General features: G+C 42.0%; 1 protein-coding gene and 1 long non-coding RNA gene across 4 annotated transcripts in view; one reads left to right on the top strand and one right to left on the bottom strand.

Annotated features, from left to right (window-relative positions):
- ITGA6 (integrin subunit alpha 6) overlaps nucleotides 1-20,839 on the bottom strand; it is a 42,638-nt gene extending 21,799 nt beyond the window's left edge. The window contains exons 1-4 of one of the 3 annotated variants that reach the window (XM_068685705.1): nucleotides 20,579-20,839; nucleotides 3,017-3,144; nucleotides 2,529-2,608; nucleotides 387-642 (exon numbers count right to left, since the gene is read on the bottom strand). In XM_068685705.1, coding sequence (XP_068541806.1) covers nucleotides 387-642; nucleotides 2,529-2,608; nucleotides 3,017-3,144; nucleotides 20,579-20,739 — 625 coding nt within the window. In that variant the 5' untranslated portion in view covers nucleotides 20,740-20,839. The remainder of the gene's footprint in view (nucleotides 1-386; nucleotides 643-2,528; nucleotides 2,609-3,016; nucleotides 3,145-20,578) is intronic. The other 2 variants (XM_068685706.1, XM_068685704.1) reach the window with 2 other exon arrangements.
- On the top strand, nucleotides 7,512-9,391 carry LOC137858252 (uncharacterized). Its single transcript, XR_011097597.1, has 2 exons — nucleotides 7,512-7,945; nucleotides 8,353-9,391. It is a non-coding gene; the product is annotated as an uncharacterized lncRNA (long non-coding RNA).
- Nucleotides 20,840-21,199: the final 360 nt, after the last annotated feature.

The following is a 21,199-nucleotide window of genomic DNA, read 5'->3' as shown; positions in this document are numbered from 1 at the left end:
GAAGAAAAAATTGCTCAAATAACTTTAAAATAATTCAGTAATTTGGTACAGTGTATAAGTCTCAAAACAAGCCCTCAGTCCTATCATAAGATTATGACTAATAAGGGAAAAAAACTGCTGTACATACTAGAAAAGTTCTATATCTGTTCACATGTAATCCATCAAAGGTATTTAGAGGAACTTCAGTAAATGTCTTTTATATAGGAGAATAGCATCTTGTCAGAACAGGGTAAAATCGTAAGGTCCTTATTAGGTTTATTGCCCCTTCCCTCCCCCAGAAGGAAAAAAAAATAACAATTGAACCTTAGGATGCGGTATTTGCAGAAAATCTAAGAGGAAATGGGAAGGAGGTGTCTAGAGTTGGCAGGAAGGAAGCTAGACCATACCTTTCCAATTGTAAGTGCCCGGGGCACCAAACACAATATAATGATAGTCTCTAGTAAAAGTAGCAGCAACACCTTGCTGACAGGAACCAAAGTTCTCATGGCCTCTTGGACGACCAGCACAAAAACTCCACACTCCATCATCCGTATCATCCTTAATAGTGAGATCCTGGCTCAGCACATAGCACCTTCCATAGATATCCCGGGTTTCCTGCTCTGTGTTTACATACAGCCTTTTTTCATAGCGATGTGCACATGTCTGCAAGATACAAGAGATAATAAGTGATGCTTTCTGTATGTTTGTATGCAAATTAACAAAGACTGGTCTCCACAAGCGATACTTCATGCTAGCAAAGCTGTCAATCTCCTTGGGGACTCATTCATGTTGCAAGGCAGAGAGAATCCAGTGTTCCCTACAGGCAACATATGCAAAAAGTTAGGCTTCTGTGGACACAAGTCATAACAACCGCTTGCTGGTCAGAGAAGGCAGCAAGGTTCTGTCTCTCTTCACTGTGGGATTTAGGATTTTTAGGCTTAAAACCTTTACTGATACCTAACCTAATTCCTTTTTTTTGAGAAGCAAGTGAACAACCCTATCTCTCATAAGAAAGTGGCTGTCTCCCCACAGCTCTAATAGATAACTTACATGCTTGCACAAGACATGAGGAGCTGGTTTAACTACCATCCACCTGATGCTGTTCAGAACTTACCCCTTACAGAAAAATGCCATAGGTAGGATGCTGAAAGGTTCTCTACAGAGGGAACGGAAGGAGGAGTTGTTCCTAAGTCCTATGGTTGATGTTCTGCTACGGGATAACCATCACCGGGACAGAGAAAAGCAGCATCGGTGAGCATAAGCTGTTCTTTAACCTAGCTGTTACGACTGTTCACCTGGGAACAGGGTTCTAATCAGATATGTAACACAAGGGATGAATAGCCACCAGGCTGAGTGGCATAACCACCAAACCATTGTAAAGGGGTGGAATAATCAAACCCCTTTGCCAGCAGCACTTTTTGCAGATATACATGTAATAGGTGTGTGAAGAACACAAGCATCCCAAATTTCTCATCTGACAGAGAAATTCCTTTCAGTTCCTACTAGGGCTTAAATATTAAGCAGACACCTAGCTGCTCCACACTGAAGGCACTGCATTACTCCTGGCCATGCTGAGAATTATCACGTACTGCCCAGCTGCATGGTGACCTTCCAGCTGCCCACAGGTCATCTAATAAGCACATTTTCCACTTACATAGAAAAGTTCCTTCTCAGAGAAATTGCATCACAGACAGGATGGCATTAGCTGGTAAGGAATGATTAACAGTTCCCCTTCCATCTACTCCCCTCCCATTGGGTTCTCAGTCAGACTGGAGAAAGATATTACTGACTCTACATCCTTAAATAACTCCAGAGCTGCACCCTAAAGGAGCTTTGCTCCAGATTTCAAAGCAGTGAGGCTAAGCTGCAAGGATATAATTAGATGGAAAGCTGCACTGCACACCCATTTTATGATGTAGCTGGTATCCTGCAGCACCATGAAAGATGAATTTAATTGAGAAATAACTATTAACATACACAGATAACATTATCTGGTAAATTCCCAAAGCTTTTTCTCTCTGTATTGTATAAAATAGGTTGTGTCATCACTTGTACAAACTCTTACTGCAGCACACTCTCACTTTTAAGTCCCAATGCAATGCAACGGCCAGAGCTACATTAATACACAGGAGCGACTCAGCCAAATACCCTCGTTAAAATTTAAGTAAGGCTTATCATTCCAGACAACAGGCTGATGACAGACTGCTACTTCTAAAAATTTATCTCACTATTTTTCCCTATTTCTGTAGTAAGTGGTATTTAAAAGAAACAATATATGACATACAGAAAATTGGACACCCTGAAAATAAAACATCCTATATTGTTACCAAGATTATAAAGGAAGGCTAACTCAGAGCTTGAAAAATAATTTAAAACTTTTACAATCTCAAGGATCTTATTTTGCTAGGGAAACATTTAAGTCCTTAACTTTAAAAATCACAAGAGTACAAGAAAAGAAATTCTTTCAGAAAGCTGCACAGAAACATACACCGTTCAGAACATTCACTGTAGACCCAGAATGTTTTTGTAAGTTATTCCTACAGACTTACCACCACACTTCCTCCTGGCCCCTGACTTTGGACAGTTACACCCATCCATTGGTCTTCTTTACTCTCGTTTGCTGGGTCAGCTGCAAAGCATCACAAATACGCTTTCAAATACTAAGTTTTTGTCTCTGTAAGGAGCTTCATACAGTACATAAGAAAGTCTACAGGTGGCAGTGTCTGCACATTTTATCACTGACAACATCCATTTTAAGCACTTCTACCACATTGTGTCCTGTCCCATCAATTTACAAAACATCCAAATTAGCCAAATTTATGCACCTTATGGTACTTTAGCAATTAAACTACAACTTATTCCAATGCAAAGTAAGTTATGTACAAATCCATAGAAGTAACTTTCTGACTGTTCTGAAGTAACTTTCTGACTGTCTCTGACTTTCTGAAATAACTTTCCAGTCTGTGGAAAGGACCCCATCAAATAAGAAAAATCCAACAACTGTTTCAATCCTGAACAGAAGCACTGAAGAACTTACTTTCCTCATCAAATACGACACGTGTGCAGCGTGTATTTGAAGACGTGATGTCACAGCTGTATAGCCCTCCTGTTCTGTTGGCTTGTTGGGATGGAAAGGCTTTTTCCCGAGGAGCTCCAACCAGCAATCTGTAGGGAAAGAGAAATCATTTCAAGGGATCTGCAGAGGCAGTATTAGAAAAGAAGGCAGCAGCAGAATCAGGAAAATGTTCTTACCATGTTGCTGGAGGTTTGATGTGCAAACATTTGGAGATAAAGAAAAGGATACAGTGAATACAACTACTTTCAGACTCTCTTCTAGTTTTACACCAGTCCTGTACCACCATCCCCCATGAATATAAAAAAAATAACGAGTAGACATCTTTATTTGCTCAACAAGAGTTTTCAGCCAAAAAAATTAGTACTTCAGATACTTTTCTTTGATGAGTCACATACATGCAGAGCACAGCAACCTCTCAACTTGCTAACTGAAACTAATAACAACCAGCATGCAATAACAGCACAACTTAAGAGAATGAAAAAACAAACAAACAAACAAACACAAAAAAAACATCCCATTCAGCTGAAAAAAAAATGAGGATCAGGGAACAGTGTATAATAGGTACAATATAGTAGATACAACATATGGATAGCTGAACTGGAAGCACTCTCTGTGCTTACTAACACTGGTTAAAAAATAATCTGAAAGAAGTGATCTCTGCCATTACAGTACAGAGGAGGACAGAGCCTGGTCTACTGCTGGATCCACAAATCTCAAAGAGGAACTTGGACCCTCTTTAAGACTTAAGCTGTAGAGTTTTGCTCTTGAGAGAGAAGTTTCTCCACATGCTTTATATCACCTGTGGGGCAAAGCACACTATTGTACCTCAGAACATTTTTTGTCGTTTTTTAAACTAAAAACAAGATACAGATTTGTTCATATCTAAGCTACACCAATAAAAATATTTTTGTTATTATGAAAACATTTACTCAGTGTCACTAAAGTAATAAGACACAAACCAAAACTGATGCATTATGAGAAAACACATTTTTTAAACAGAGTTATATGTATATTGTGAAACAGCCATTTTTCCCCTCAGTTTTATATAAAAAAATCTCCATAATTTGCCCTCACAAAGATGACCCCCACTTGAATGATACAATGTCAAGATAAAATATTTGCTTTTGATGGATATACATACAAAATCAGGACACACAGTTTGGATGGATTTTGCTTTAAAGTGCTTCCTTCTTTTCCCCCTACATATGCCTGCCATGTTTTTCAAAGATTTCTTCAGAAATGTAGCATTTATCACAAGAGTGTTTAATCCAAACAAACACACTTTTAGAAAGGTCATTAATAACTTCATTTTCTAATTTTGGCAATAGTGCATTTAACTCTAATCTCTTAATTCTTTTGCAAAGAATTAGTTTCTGAGCTATTCCTAATGTGGGAAGAGGTATATTTTCCTCCTCAGTTGTTACCCCTATGGGAAGACACATGACATGGGCTTTTTTTCTTCTCATTTTAAATGTTAACAACTAGAAGTTTAAGACAGCAGAGGCACTTATTTCCTAACTCAGAAACTTTTATTATTTCTATTTTTTTCTCATTCAAAACCCAGGGAATAAAATGATGCACCAGATTTCACTCATAGAAATTTGATCAGAAACCTTTTGTTTCAACATTCTGAGCACAACTAAAAACTTTGGTGAATTTAATAAAAAGTATTTGAATTACGGAAGACCAATACATATACTAGTGATGGCAAGAATGCTAGACGAAGAAAATTAATATCCTGCTCTTTCCTATGGGACATCTATTCCAATAGGGTAATAGGATATTATAACCTCCCCCTAGCTAAATGATACCTTTTATGACATACCATGACAACATGACCATAATCTTTATGACAATGGGAAGACTTGTAGAGGCATCAGGGATAAACAGTTTAGCCAACAGAAGTCAAAATGGAAAGACGCCACCTGACAAAAGACAGCCACAACTTGCTACAGCATCTCAGACACCTGTTGAGGTGAACGATGCAATGCTAAAGGGTAAGTGAGGGTAAAGCAATGCTTTAGCCTTTGCTACACGTGTCAATACAACATGATCTCCAAAGGAAATGTTACCTTAGATTTTTCCCTGTGCCCATACCCATTAGCCCAAATTTAAATTTTATTATTTTCCTCTGTAAAAAAAAAGGTAATCCAAAACACACTAATTTAAAACCCTCCAATCTGCAAGGAAATTTTGTCAGGAATCCTGTCATTAGTCTTCAAGGCTCACAAAACACAAAAATCTCGAATCCTGCTAGGTACCTCACTGCAAGTCTTTATTCACAAAACAATCCAACAGCAGCACATGCTGTGAAAAAACTCTTGCAAAGTAGATCAATTCAGTTAGATACTGTGGTAAACATTAACATCTATTTTCAAGTAGCAGCTAAAGAGGTATTAAAAAGTGGAGTACCTCATTTGCACTTCTTTGCTACATACCTGCCCCAAACGCCACAGTAGAGTAGACTAAACCTACACTTCTAGGTTCTGCAAGACAAATTACTGAAGAAGATGAGGATTAGACATTATTATCAATATTATTAGGAAATGTGAGTAAGAAAGTCATATTCATCTAATCTTTCACTGAATAAATCAAGTAAAACATAGAAATCCTTTCTTTGTCAAGCATATTTATACTTGTAACCAATATAGCTGCTGTTCGCCTTTCCTACTGCTCAAGAGTTAATCTGAAAAAAAAAAAAAGAGAACAATTTATTATAGAAATCAAATGACCTAATTTAAAACTAAAGGCACGGAAATGAGAAAGTATGCACAAAAGCACAAAGCTAAGGGCGTATGACATGGCTCCATAAGCCTTTGTGATTTTCAGCATGCCATCAGGAGCCCAAACGCATCAGATTATGCCGTGCCTGTAAGAGCTGTGCTGCATGCTCAGCTGAATCCTTCCAGACTGAGGACACATTCCAGTCATTACTGTATTGCTGCTTATTCTGCTCTGTTTTAATAGAAGAATTTTAATAAAGTTTCAGCTTATTGTGCCAAAAAGCAGGTTCAGTTCTTCTGCAGCTATGCACGTTCCATTTTAGCCTTCTCTGTTGCAAGCAAAACCTCTTCTGCAAAAGGAAAGAGAGAAGAGGGGGATGAGGAGTTGCCTTCCTAGGCACCCTCCTCATCTTCTTATATTAGCAGATAAAACAAGGAAATTAAAGCCAAAGAACTTTGCAGTTGAAGACTGGCAATAGTAAGTTCTTCATTTTTCCCCACCATAATATAATCATAATTCCATTGTAACTTCTCTGTTACGGTGTGCACAGGCTACACTCAAAACGTTGTAATGCCTGAATGCCCCAAAAGTCAGGCTCTAGAATCCATTATGGTTAAAAGACTGCCAAGTCAGTTGGAGATAAATACCCCCAAGACTCCAGAATATGGGCATTTTACTGAGTTTTCTATCCCATGGCAGGCTTGTTTTATTACTATGCAGATAAAAGAAGCTCAGCCATACAACATCCTGAATGTAGATGTTTTTCAGCACCAGTTCCTGTTGGAGCCTGAGCTTTTTAGGAGCCAAAAGGCAGACCAAAAAAAGGTTTATTCTTCATGTAAATTACAGAATCAGATGCTTCTTATTACTTTAATCCTGATTTTCACCATTTATCTTGCTTAAATACAGGCTATAAACTGATTAGATTTTCCATGAGCCAATCAGAGTGCATGAGCATTAAGTGAACTTCTGTTAATATTTGATTACGTTACCCCGAATAAAAATGCCACTTCTATAGATTGAAAGAACTGTCTAACAAGTGACACTGCTGGAAAAATGCAGAATCTCTCACACCCTGGCACGATGCTACAATGCTCTTTAACTCCAATTATACCCCATAATTAAAACACGCACTTTCCGATTTCGAACTAAAATTCTAGTCTCAGACCAAATACATCAGTCCTGTTGCTCTACTGGCTAGAATTAGATTAATTATTGCTTTCTCTTAATTACCTCTATGGAGACAGTGGTAATAACTGAAGCCCCACTGACAATTATGAGCATCTGCTGGCTGCCAGGGACAGATTTACTCCTTTACAATCCTAGATTCGTGGCCAAACTTGAGATAATTGCACAGGTAGAGCTCCAGGCCTGCACATGATGCCAGTTAAACTAATTCACCTCAGTGAGAGGTAGTTTTTGCTCAGGTGGGCTGTGCCTGCATCATGCAGATGCTGCATGACCACAACCTGCCGCCAGGACAGGCCTGAGCCCTTGCAGCGGGACCAGCATGGGACCGTGGCCCTCAGCAGCATCCCCACCTCACCGCAGCACCCTGCTGCCTTGCACCTGAGCGAGACGGCTGTGTCTTCACCAAAACCAGCCCAACAGAGGTATTAAATCCAAAGCAAAATACACCAGAAACAGCTTTCCATTTTAACAAGCAATACAGAATACTTAGCAGTAGGGTACAGATCCGAAGTCCTCACAGCTTTCACCAGTAACTTGTGAAGTGCAGTAGCTGCTGTGGCTGCAATATCCTTCTCAGGTAATGAAAACAGCAGTGGGACTTGGAGCAGTCTCTGCTCACAGCTGTCTCAACTCCCTCCAGTACTGCCCATGAAACCACCCCTCACTTACTCCTAAAGGAAAGCTACAGTTAAGGTGAGAAAACCTTATCAAAGGCAACAGAGAAGACCTCCAAGCTCCTGCAAATTTTCCTCTCACTCTGCAAGGAATTCTCTTCCTCGCTTACAGCCTGGAACTTCCTGAGGACAACGTACAGTTTTCACAACATACTTCAAAGAAGAAAAGCTGTCAGCAATTCATTGCAATACCTCTGGAACAAACACTAACTGAAAAGAAAACAAGTCAAAAGGAAGAAGAACATCTTTCAACATTTTTGGCAAGAAAATCTTATTCATCAAAGGAAAAAGCTTCCATTGAGTAAGTTACATTTTGATTTAAACAAATACAAAAAAATACCATGGTCTACACTGAGCCCAGCTACTCTACCTTCCAAAGCTTTCTTCATTCCCTGAATTCCTTTCTTTTCTGCGGTATCTTCTGCCCCAAACAAGGCACCCCATCTTTGCCATCCTTTCTTTAAAAGTAGTAGCAACACATTAATAGTGCCAGCTCTGAGCTTTAACAGACTGGAGTAGAAATCACTGACAGTGTTTCCTGGGTAACTAACCATTAGCCATTTCCACAAATAGACAGAATAAAATAGTCAGTAGTGTAAGTAATTTCCAATTTTGCAACCTTCATTGAGCACAAATGTCCAATTTAAGGTTGCTATTCTCAGATAACAATGCTGCCACTGCAGACTCTGCTCTTCATTGTGTTTTCAGAAAGACTCCATCAACACAAGGGGGGCGAATCTGGAAAGCGATGAAGCTAAATGCTATGAAACTTCTTCCACTCCTGGCTAGACAGATAGACTCCTGCATCCTTTTTCCTCCCACACGCTCTCCCAGAGTTTCATTCTGTTGATCAAAACAAAGAAAGTAAAGTAACAACCACTAACTCATATTTGGATTAAATTTGTGCTACCAAATTACCAGTCACACTGCCTAGATATGTACCCAATATTTAAAACCTCCAGGCAGAGACCACTGCTCTCAATGCAGACATCTGAAGTACCTTCCACGGGATGGATTTCCAGTATACGAACTTTAGGAAAGAGGAGGATGGAAACACTAAAACACAGAGTGTTTCCACATAACTGAGGCTGGTCAATGGGACAGACACTGCATTTAAATCCAGCTGGCACCACCTCTGCTTTCTGCCTGGATCTGGCTTCTACCAGTTGTTACACAGGCAAGGCAGGAGCACCATGGACTCATTAGCACAGAGATTTCCCTCCACATACACAGGCAGTTAATGGGAACTGGAGACGAACCAAGGGATCAAGCTTCTCAAAAAAAAAAAAAAAAAAAAAAAAAAAAAAAAAAAAAACCCTCCCTGCAAAACGCAGCCAGAAACAGTGTGAGTAGGGAGTTTGTTCGCAATGCTTTTTACAGAGATACCCATCATTCCCAGGCTGCTATTAACAGCTATTTTAAGTGACAGATGATTCTCCTAATCTGCGACTCCACAGTTACATTTTCCTACTACCAATGCAAAGCCACGGCCAAGGACACCACCAGTCTCTCTTGCCCGGAGGCTTGGCATTTAAAGGATTGTGATTTTTGTTTTATTAGTTCAGCCTTTTTCAGGAAGCAGATTACGGCAGGAGCTAGGAAAAGAAGCCAAAAGCAGCACAAGGACCAGGGCAAGCTACAAAGCAAAACTGGAACTACAAAGCTACCTGTTGTTCTGGAAAGGCCACTAATTAGTGACTTTCTGAAGCCACATGGAAAAATAAACACTTTCCCCTCACAGTCAAGAGCTCAGTCTATATGGATTATTATTTTTTTTTTTTAGCAGATCTCATTTATGTTGGTAGAAGGCTTATTTCCCTAGAAAAAAATGCAAGAAATGGTCTGTTCTGTTCCAAAGTCCTATTTCAAAATAGTTTTCCATTTTGTACACCAGTCTTGCTATAACTAGGAGATGCAACACATTCATTATGTCAAATAGCATGTGAAAACTGTATAATAATACAGTTTTAATTTCTTCCTTACAAACTGTACTTTCCCCCAGATTTGAAAGAATGAACAATGTATCATGCTAGGAATAGACCTGATACCATAAGTGATACCATAAAACATTTATTAGATTGCTTTATAATTAATCTGTGATAAAATTATAAAAGACATAGTGTTAAAAGGGATTTTCACCCAGATTTTGCGTGGTGGTGATGCCTGTTACCGCATGAAGTCCTCTTAGTAATATGGAGTTTAACTCAAGAAGTGACAATGTGCTGCTAAAGGAAATGAACTTGCGAGTCAAAGTCCTGGCACTCAGCTCCCAACCCAGCCATTGCTCCCAGCCATCCTGTCCACATCAGGTGCAAATCCATGCAAAACCCACCCTTGTCCACAAGCAGCTACAGTGCATTGAGGTGCCACAGCAGGAAGACAAGCTAGCAAGAGTCGTTACAAGAAAGCAGTACATTCAGAGTCAATTTTCCATCCCTGCTGCTTGCTGCTGTTTCACACACCTTCCCCACGCTGGAATCTGGCTCTTGTGCCAGCTACTACCCAAAAACACGGCTTCTGGTCCAGCACTGCCTGAGCTCCTCCAGCAAAACAGGCTGGTAAAGAAGTGGCTGCTGCTGCTGGGCATGGTCACTCTACAGGCTCCAGTACTCAGGAATTAATATCTTCTGCAACTGGGCTGCTGGCCATTCATACCATGTAGAATTTTAGTGTTCAGATTTACACTTCATCTCATTTGTAGGGCTTGTCTTAGTACTCCCACAATATATGCCACCTCCATTTGAGCTTTAAAGAAATGCAAGGAGTATCACATCATTTGCTAGGTACATGTTTTAGACAGCGAACATGAATATAGAAACAATTGCTCAGACTTTTTTTTTCCCAAAGAACAACCTGAAAGAGCAGTGCTCCCAGTCAGCCTTTGAAGGCAGTGTCTGTTAGAGACTTAACAACCATAACAGGCATATACCGTTTATCAACATGCCAAGAGCCATTTGAAAAATTGCAGCTTTAATGCAGCGCAGAACAAGTATTTGGATTGAAATATCATTCCTCTACTTATTTCACTGAATGAAGTGTATCAATTTCATATAAGACCACAGTTAAACCATTAAGAGGCATGAAGAGTACAGTAAGTCATCTCACGCTAGAATCCATGGGCTGCAGCTACTACTACTCTCCATGGCCCTCCGTAACATGAAAAGCAGCTACTTCCCAAGCTCACAGAAGCCATCATTCCTTCATCAGTCCATCCACTTTGTGAGGCACTGCTTCCTCTTCTCTACCTTCTTCCCTCTCTCCCCCTTAATCATAGCGGGGAGAGCAAGACAGACATAAACCTCTTGCACTAGATACACAACCACAGAAACGGTGATACGCGATGCTGGCAGATTCACCATCTGACAAAGTTCTTTGCCTCGTTTGGCAAACACATACCAACCTCATCCATGCGAGGCCAAGCCAAGAAGCTGTGCTGAGTTGCCCTGTGCTGTCCTATCTGCCAAAATAAGCCCGAGACACCAGAGGCATACACCTAGGGAGCAGGCTGAAAGGCTCTGTCCACAGCACGCGACCATGTGTCTAGACAAGGCATGTACTTTCTCCGTACATAATCCCTCATTAGTATTTCAGAGGATGAGTATACAAACTGCCAGCAAACACAAAGATAGCTGAAAGTCACTTGCACACTAAAGCAGCGTTGAAATAACCCCTTCGTCTTAAAACCATCATAGTCCTGTGTTAAATGCATGCAATAGCATCAACAATTTTGTAAGCTTTTCTTCAAACCATGAACTTAATCACAAAAGCAGATGTGTCACTGGGCAAATGTACTGACTGACACATATCCCTCCCCCTTCAAATTAACTGAAAACACAGGCATTCACATCACTTAGAAGAATGTCAATCCAACAAGGTATTTTTTGTAGGAGAACCAAGTTGTACACCAAAAGGAAATGCCTCAACAGCTGGGACTCTTAAGGAGCCTTTTCTTATGTTACATGCAGATATTGAACCATTGCTCAAATACAGATATAAATCTTATGTTCACAACAAACTTCTCCCTACACAGATCCATGGAGAACATTATGTTTTACTACGAGTAGGAGTGTACAAACAGGGAGAATTTCAACAAGCTTGCAAAATCTCAGAACAAGATTTTTCTGTTTGCAAAATAACTTACATTTCAGACTATGCCAAAAAACCCACTGCATTCTCTACAGCTACATACTGCTCCCCCTCCACATGCATACATGCCTAGCTTTCACATGCTTCCCCTTACCCATATTTTTTTTTCCTATCTTCCACAACTTTCCACTTTCTCACTTGAGAACCTGGAATAATTACTTCTTTCAGGAATTTTAACACCCTATTTTCTTCCAGGCAGAAAGTTGTACAAACAGTATGTCAACTATTACTAGCACTGGATCTGACCTGACATCTAAAGAGGATTTTTCTAGGACATGCAGGAATACAGCATGGCTGAGAAAAGAGAAGAAACCTAACTCTTCAGCAATATTCTGGGGCCAGACTATATAATTATCAAGCATTCTCTATCAGAAAAATAAACTGAGTGGATGAAGAGTTCACATGGACTTGCACAATTATGCCAGATTGTTAGTAGCTCCTACAACAGTTGGTCGTGTATGGAAAAATAAGAAACATACAGCAAATTTATTATATCATCTTAGACAAGAAAGCAATGTAGTTTTCACTTAAAGTTGTTTCACACTAAACAAACATGTCCAATTAAATACGATCTGTTTTTATGCACGCTGCTAAGCACAGCCCAGAGAACACCAGCAGGTTTAACCACTATGCAGTTTCAGCAGCTCTGATAACAAAGTGCAAGACTGACTAGCCCTTATGATGCCCTTACAAAAGTAATGCGAAAAGAGCTACAAGAAAAGAGGGACCCAGAAAATTCAACTACACACGAGGACAACATGCTTGCTATCAGCAACAGCTGGCTGCCACTTTTGAGCACTTCCAGGATAAACATGCATTTCCCTCAGACCTTTGACCTGGGCATGTGCTGCTGAGCAAACAACCTCAGGCATTACAGGCACCAGTTGTTCCCTGTGTATTTTCAATCTTGTTCTACTTTATTTCTTAAAGACCTATTTTATAGGCCTGGTTTTGAGGAGGGTATCAATGCCAACTGAACCAGGCAGAAGCTAAACACATTTATCTCCATTTGAAAAATTGCCTTGGCAATCTTCACTGAGAAGGAAATGATGGTAAGTGTCTGTCAGAAAGTCTGCCACTCCTATGGACACTATCAGACTATGTCAGCAAACTCAATTAATAAAAATGCTAATAGCTCCTATTTGCTGTTCCTTGTGTCTCAAGGATCCACAAGGATCTCTGAAAGGAGAAAACAAATGCGAAGATGAAAACAGCTGAAAAGTAACCTAGAAGCAGCAAAATCCAGCATAGGATCCATAGATATTACCCTGGAGGGGCTCAAGAACATTTTTATGCTGTAGGTTGCATCTAGACAGCGAGCATCCCGTGAACCACCCTTGCTTCTATTCATGACCCTGGGGAACTTCTCCCTTCCAAACACAGTCATAACATCCTCACGCACATTATTACAACTGCTTAAAGGAAATCAGTATTAGAAAATGACATTTTTAGATACAGTTCTGTATCAGGAAACAAGAAAAACAGCCAACACTCCAACAGAGCCAAACATGGCCAGGCCATACAAGCAAATGCTCCCAACAAATCGCAATTTGAGAAACAGTATTTTATACCCTCCACTATCATTTCAAAGCCACACAAAATCTACTGTCTAGTACTTCACAGGGGAATACATCTGGCCTGATCTTTAAACTAAAAGAAGGTAACTACAGCTCTTTTTTTTTTCCCCCAACGCAATAGCTTTGGAATTCTCAAAATAGTCCTAACACATGCAATACTCTAGATATCTTAAAGCCAAGGATAAAAGAATACAGTGTATTTGATACTAAAGTCACAAAGGGAGCTTCATTAACCTATGTTTCAGTTCACTTATGTTTAATATACTATTTTTCTTAAAAATGGAAGTAGAATTTCTTTACCCGCATTCACTTTTGGTTTTCTAGGTTGTTATTCTCCTGACATTACTTTCAAAGCGGCAACTTGCTTTTATATATCTCAGTCTACAATATATAATGCTAATAAATACTTCCAGACCACTTTGTATACTTTTTTTTCAAATATTCCTGTCTTTTACCATAACCTACCATTGCTAAATACCACTATGAGGTGTTAATTTTTTATCTACATTTCACAGTACAGACCACCATGTACTTATTCAGTAATATGGATTTTTGCTTGTTTTTAAACAGGCATTTGCCTAATAAAAAAAAAAAAAAAAAAAGCTGTACTTCAACCTTCCAGCTCACAGCTAATGTAACTACGCAGTGCTCACTTAAATGTGCCTGTTGCAGGACTCCTGGGAAGCCTGCTCCAACCCCGCGTGCCCTAGAACAGAGCAGCACACAGTACAACAGGCCTCGTGTCATGCATGCTACATACTTCAGATATTTGAATGGCACCCTCCTACACTACCCATCTTGGTAGAATTCTGTATCCCTTGCTTCATACCCTTATGGAGCCCATGAGGTCACGTTTTAAGTCTGAAGAAGCACCAGAAACGTTCCTGTGCCATTCAGTCAGTAAGACCAGGACAGCAACAAGCTTCAAGCAGCTGTTTGCCAGCTGAAGGCTTCAAGATGCCAGCGCTGAACAGAGCCTCAATTCTTCACCCAGCCTGCAGCTGGCAGGCAGGGCAGAGCAGGCAGGCAGCACGCGTGCCCTGGCACCCCACGTCTCACTGCAGGCTCCAGGTGGATGGAGGGAACTGCAGCAAAAAATGCTTCTCCACCTCACTCCCACCTCCGGTTTTAGAGATATTAAAATACATTTCAGCCCATTCATTGCTGTACTCAAGCTGACCTGTACACCAGATATGACAAATTCTCCTCCACACACCATACTTAAAAGAAACAACGTGAAGTTTTACAACTCCTTTTCACAATGGAATATTTCATGGACAGTTTCACTGAAGACTAATTCAGATGTGCACAAACAGGCATGTCTACTTTGAGCTTCGCCTGAAAAGCACGGGAAGAGTATTAAGTTTTTCCAACTGTGAGCCCTCCCCCAGCACTTTTCTGCCCATTTTTCAGACATAATTAAGAAGTATTGTCAGGACCCTCAGCCTCTGCTCAAGAACAAGACAACTTGTCAAGGAGAATGCTTTTCTTTGTCCTTAACTCTCATGTTGTGCAGCTCATTAGTTTTCATTCAGATTAGCGAAGAGAAAAGCCTTCTCCTCCTTCCCGAGATCAAGGTCTGCCCCTGCTCATACTGTGTTGTACAGTACAAGTCTAACCTTGCTAGTTTTAGAGGATGTAAGATTAACTTTTCAATCCTGTTCCTGCGATGTATCTGATACTTTGGCTGCAAGAGAGTTCTCTCTGCTAGCGTATGCTGTGTTCATCAGGGTTGACTTATACCTTAATTATTTAATATGAACTATTTGGTATATTCAATCCTCTGAGAATGGGGCGAGTACAACAGATTTGGACCAGAGGAGCTTAAAGTGATTTTGGTTACTTGAGCCATTACTTCTATTTTAATGTTCTTGCAAGGGCTTGGCAGGTCTGCATTTGACACTGAGTGGCAGCTTGCAGAATGTTCTTCTCTTTCCAAACACACAGCCTGATAAGAGATTAATTTGTGCTTCCACAGATTCACATTCATCCCATTCACACTTATTAAGATACTTAAATATAAGGAAAGTATAAATCAAAATGCTTCTAAGCCTGTCATCACCCCCACCCTACGTATTTTATGCGTGAGCAACCCCACCAAACCAAAGAGACGGTACCTCTTACATTAGAAACTGATTCATCAGACTCAGCAAAGGCAAAAACTTAAAGCTATGAAACCAAGAAGTTGTACCAGGTACATGCATCTAACAGGAAGAGCACAACAATTTTATGAGCTTTAATTGAAACTGATTGCCTAGGCTGTTTCTCAAAGCTGGAGTCTGAACAGAAGGTTATTTATCACAGCAGACAAAAGGCATATGCTACGGTCCTTACTCACGGAAAGCTTACACTTACAGAGCAATTAATTACTATTTTGCTAATTTTTAATAGTTATCAATGTAACAGAAGTATCTACCATATAGAACTGAGTTAGATCCTTATGCGCTTCTACGTAACCATAAAAAACAACTTTTTTTTTTTTTTTTTTAAGAGCTATATGACCTCCCAAAAAAACAAATTTCTCAAAGGGACAGAGGACTGGGAAAAGAGGTTTGCTGTTTACCACTTCGGAAGGCTGGCTCTACGCTATGAACATCCGTCATGCCAGTCAACACCACAGAGAAGTTGAATCTGCCAATGCACACAGCTGACGGAAGAGGACTGTATTGTGGCTTATCTTCCCCGACACAGTCTTTTCAGAGCCACCTGGACTGAACTGTGGCAGAAGCACACTTCTGCTGTGACCCATGCCTTGCAGGCAGAACGTAGCAGTGCAGCTACAGGAGCACAACTTCCCAGCGTGGGCCGTCTGTACCACAGTTGTGCTGGCAAAGCCTCACGTCCACCTACAACACCAGGTGGGGGACAACAGAAAACAAACAAACAAAAACCACTGGAAATAACATACTCATACAGACCACAATATCCTATAGACAAAACTCGCATCAAGCTCACTTCTGTTGTTCAGGAAAAGGGGTTTTGCCACAGAAGCAAAGGAAATTCCTTGACTAGGGTGACCTGCCCTCTCTAAACAGCTGTGCTGGAAGGGTAAAGCCTCTGTAGGGCAGCCTCTGCGGGGAGCTCCTTGCCGTGCCAGGCACTTCTGTGCCCTACTGCTCTGCCCCGCCACAGGCAAGACAAAGGCCAGACCTGCTGCCAGACAGTGAAAATTACATGATAGTCTCCAATCATTTGTAAACCTGACCACAAAACCTGTCAGCTGTATCTCTGCCACAGATAACCCACAGAATAACTCAAACTTAGCACAGGAAAAAAATCTTTATTTCTTCAATAATAAATCTTCAAGTTCAATAACAAAGCAATTTTTTTTTTTTTTTTGTATAAACAGAAGCTCTAAAGACCAGCACTATTAAGGCCTTTAAATCCTGAAGATGCAAATATACAGCATGATTAATTTAGGTCACCTGAACTTTGAATCACTCTACAATAGCTCTGCAAGCAGGAACTGTCATTTTCCACTGCAGACTGGCATAATCCAGCTCTTTTGTTGCTCAACCAAAGTGAGTACAAGCCCTCAGACAACACAGAAACACTGGCTAAATGCCACTGAGGATGCACTGCAGCAGTACAGCAACGTCAGCAGCCTTGCTGACCAAAGGCAACTTTGTTTTATGTTGCTATAATGGCTCACAGTGGAGATATGCACTATCAGCAAAACCTGCCACGAGTAAAAATTCCAGTAAGACACTACAACTTTTAAGGCTTTATAGATGCTAATGGTTAGCACAGGTTTGTCATAAAGTGCCTATCCACAGCTGTCAGCCACAGAGCTTTTCTTCTGGTAAGATCCTGAACGTCTGCTACCATAGCCTCACCCTTTTTTGCCTCAAACAGAAAGAAGCCTACATGAATTCAGCTTCAAAATGCTATTCAAAATAATATCGTAATTAATTATAAGTTATACACAAATGTGTGGGGCTTTTGTTCAAACTCAAGAGATTTTCTTACCTTTTTGGGTAGATGTTCTAATCTAGGACTGAAAAAGACCCGTGGGGTATCTTAAATGGCTCATGTATGCACACGTAATATTTATATACAAATACACATATACATATGGTAGCCAACGTATATACTAAGTATATTTTACCAATGCTTGATACCCTCACATTCTTCATCACAGAACTGCTTAAGCTTGAACCATATTACTCTTACGGCTACACCGTCCCCGAGTCTCAGGACCCTCCAAGTTACAAACCTCCTTCCAGTCTGCAGACTGTAAGACTCTGCTGTGTCACTACCACCCCTCAGAAGCACAACTCCCGTATTTTTGTTGTATTGACATATTAAAAACAAAACAATCTCATGCAGGGAGCCCAGCTTTTTTACAGCTCCATTAGCTCCTTAAAGCTCCATAGCCTTTTCTGCTACCAGATTCATCACATTAGACAGTAGACCAGAACTATGCACAGCATGCCAGGCAGGCTGCCCTCAGTCCCTCAAACAGTAACATTAATGGTCCCCAAATGCGTATTAAGATTGCATTCAGCACTCTTCCACACCCACATGCTATTAGCAGTCCACTTTCAGTTACTGTGAATTAGTAAAGTTTTTCTCCTCTTCAACTGATGAACTTGCCAACTTTTCTCACCTGAAAACATTCACACAGAAAAATAAAATTCTGTTACCAATCCACAGTCTCACATAAAGTACCATTTACAAGTAAATTTAAAACAGTTCTCAAGAATTCAGCTATCCATGCTGTGGGGAGTTAAGCAATTACTCATTAGTGAACACAGCATTAGTATCTAACACTGACAAATACAAAAATTACCATTCAAAGTTTATATGTAATCTGTAGTCTCCTGTGACTTCAGAAAAAAAAAGTGATCAAAAGCAAGTACGTTTAATAACAGGCTATTTCGGAGTGATCAAAAGCAAGTACGTTTATTAGCAGGCTATTTCGGCCGTACCTTTATTTGTCACACTTCCTCGGCATTCTCCACCCTCATCCTTACCAAGCAGTTTCATAATGCTTAACACTGAATTATCCAGTCTGAGGCAGAAGGAGAGAACCATCTCACTTAAGAGTCACTTCAGTGAGGCGAGAGACAAATTAAAGATCTTTCAGCTTGTTTTACCAAATCTTGTTCCACGTCAGTGACTAAAACATCCCTTGAACAGAATCACATTATTTCACCTTTTCTCCTTTGTTTTCCCTAGGACTTACTGGTTGTACACATATCAGTTATAACTTGTGTCTAATTTCATAAAGTTGGGGTTGGCAGGGTGGTTTTCAGGGGAGATGGGGGGGGAGGAGGACTGGGGTTCCCTTCCACATGAGAACCTGAGTATCACTTTCAATTAAGTTTCAGTGATGAAACGGGTTTCGGGTATTCTAGCAACAACAACAGTGCCTGCACTTAAACTGTAGCTGAGCTTTAAAGTTAGCCATCCCCTAGTCGAGATGTCATGGTGAAATAATTACTTCTATCAGTCTTGAGAGAGTTCCTGTAGTTACAAATAATGGGCAGCATACAGGGACTACGCACTTTTCCAAGTATGAGACCTCAACATGATCTCCATTCTCATAACTTTGCCAAATACCTGGACAGCAGACAGCTTGTTCCACCTATAAACAGCCAAGCTATTTAGAAGCTAGTATCTGCGGAACACGCCAAATGAATTGTTTAATATTAATGTCACTCATTTGTAAATCACATCATCACTTACAAACATGCAGCCTAATATGGAAACCTTCACTTCACGTTTCTCCATTAAAACTCCCATTTTATTTCACAAGATGTAACAGAGTGAGCTTAACATGCCTATATCCATACAAAAGATAGTGATAGTCCAGCACATTTAATATCTTATTCTCTTTCAGCCACATTACTACTACCCCTACTCCAGAAAAATGATGCTATGATGCTCAAAGTGACTGTGACACGGCTGTGCTATGTAAAAGAACTGAACACAGGTTTTCCAAGCAGCTACACAGGGCAGCACTCAAATGCTTTATGTTAAAATACACAGAAGAAATTTTTAAAAAATAGCCAAGACATCTCATACTAAGAGCCATGCATCATAAAACATTTTCTCTAGTCTGGTTTTTCCTCTATTTGAGAACCCTGCTTCTCATGAAAGCCTGGATTCAGAAAGCCATGTCAACACAGATAGCATCTGGCTCTGCTCTGTACTCAGGCTTGGACTGCCTGAGGAAGCACTCGCTGTACATACAATACACAACTTTCATGCTAACAATCTCTGAGGCATTTCAGTCAAACACTACAAACCAGTTTGAATACTGTGACTGCTCTTGTATTTCTACTGACTAATTGGCTTTCCGTCTCTGCATAGTCTGACACACTCATTCTATCAGCATTTGACAACATAATGGCAAACTAACAACCTTCAGGCACTGCTTTCTTAGTAGAATGAAATGAGACCAATGCACACGTAATCCTGCCAAGAATTAAGACAAGGGCCTCTAGAAAGTAACTCTCAGATCTGTATTTGATTCTTCAGGCTATACAATTGGGTCACGTTGCATACCAGACAGAAGATGGAACCTGTGATTTATACTCCTTTACACACTGTAATTTCTATGAAATCATAAATGCAAGCCTGAGCAAAACAGGTCCAAAGAACTTTTAACAACGTTTATCTGTTAACTTTATCGAATATACGATTTCTTCTCAGCTTCCTTCTTCTGTACACCCCATCTACATCAACGGGTTCATCTTCCCAAAAATAAGCGCTTGGGGAAGAGACATTCGTTTCCTAACAATACCTTACACAAGACACGCTCTATCCAGCACCAGTGTACAGGACAAGGCTGCTCAGTTACAGCCACGAAAAGCAAGGAACCCTAACTCTTCCCGACGACGCACAAAGGAGCCTTGCTCTGTTTTCTGCATTTCGCAGAGGGGCTCCTGGCTGTCCCCTCGCCCCGCCAGCAGCGGTTTGTGCCCTCCCGCTCCGCCTCCCACCTGCCCGCTCCGCAGCGGGGGCGCCCGAGGCCAAGATCCGCCCGGGCCCGGGACACAGCCGCCACCACGCACGGTCCCCGCCGGGATTTCTGCTCCGCTGCCCCCGCCGAGTCCCCCTCGCTGCCCCCGGGCGCTCGGCGGCAGGTGCCGCCCGTGCCCCCCGTCCCTGCCCCGAAGCCCCCCGCGTGCCGTCGGGCGGAGGCTGCGTCCCGGGCATCTCCCCGGCGGTAGAAGGGACGAGGACCCGGCGGGAGCACTTACAGCCGTCTCTCCTGCGGCTGCAGCTGCCAGTGCATGGCCAGGGAGAAGCCGAAGAGGCTGCCCGGCTCGCCGCGCCGCACGATCACGCGCTCCGTGTCCAGGTTGAAGGCGCCGGCCAGCCCCGGCAGCAGGGGCAGGTACAAGAGGAGCGCGGCCGCCATCTGCGCCTGCCGGGCACGGGAACGCCGCCGCCGATCCGCCGAGCGCCGCCGCTCCCCCGCTGCGCCTCGCCGGCCCCGAGCCCGCCCCGCCCAGCCCGGCCCGGCCCCCGCGCCGCGGCTCCCGCCGAGCAGCCCCGCGCCTCCGCAGCGGGGGCGGCACAAAATGTCCGCCGGCCCCCGCCCCGGGCGGCACGGCACGGCACGGCACAGGGCGCCGCCCCCACCGCCTGCTCCTGCGAGGTTGAAGCGGAAAAGAAAAGCGGGCTGCGGGCACGGGGCCGGGGCAGCGGGGCTACGCGCAGAGGTGCCGGGCGGTGAGCACCTGCAGCCCGCCTTCCCCAGGGGCCGCCGGCCAGCGCTGCGCTCCGCCGTCCCCAAACGGCACCGCGCGGGGGAAAGAGGCAGCGAGCTCGGACCGGTGTTGGCCAGGCTCTTTAGACAGCGCGTGGGGACGCGCTTC

The sequence above is a fragment of the Anas acuta genome, chromosome 6, assembly GCF_963932015.1.
Source record: "Anas acuta chromosome 6, bAnaAcu1.1, whole genome shotgun sequence".
Taxonomy (NCBI): domain Eukaryota; kingdom Metazoa; phylum Chordata; class Aves; order Anseriformes; family Anatidae; genus Anas; species Anas acuta.
This window is presented reverse-complemented; position numbering and strand designations above follow the sequence as displayed.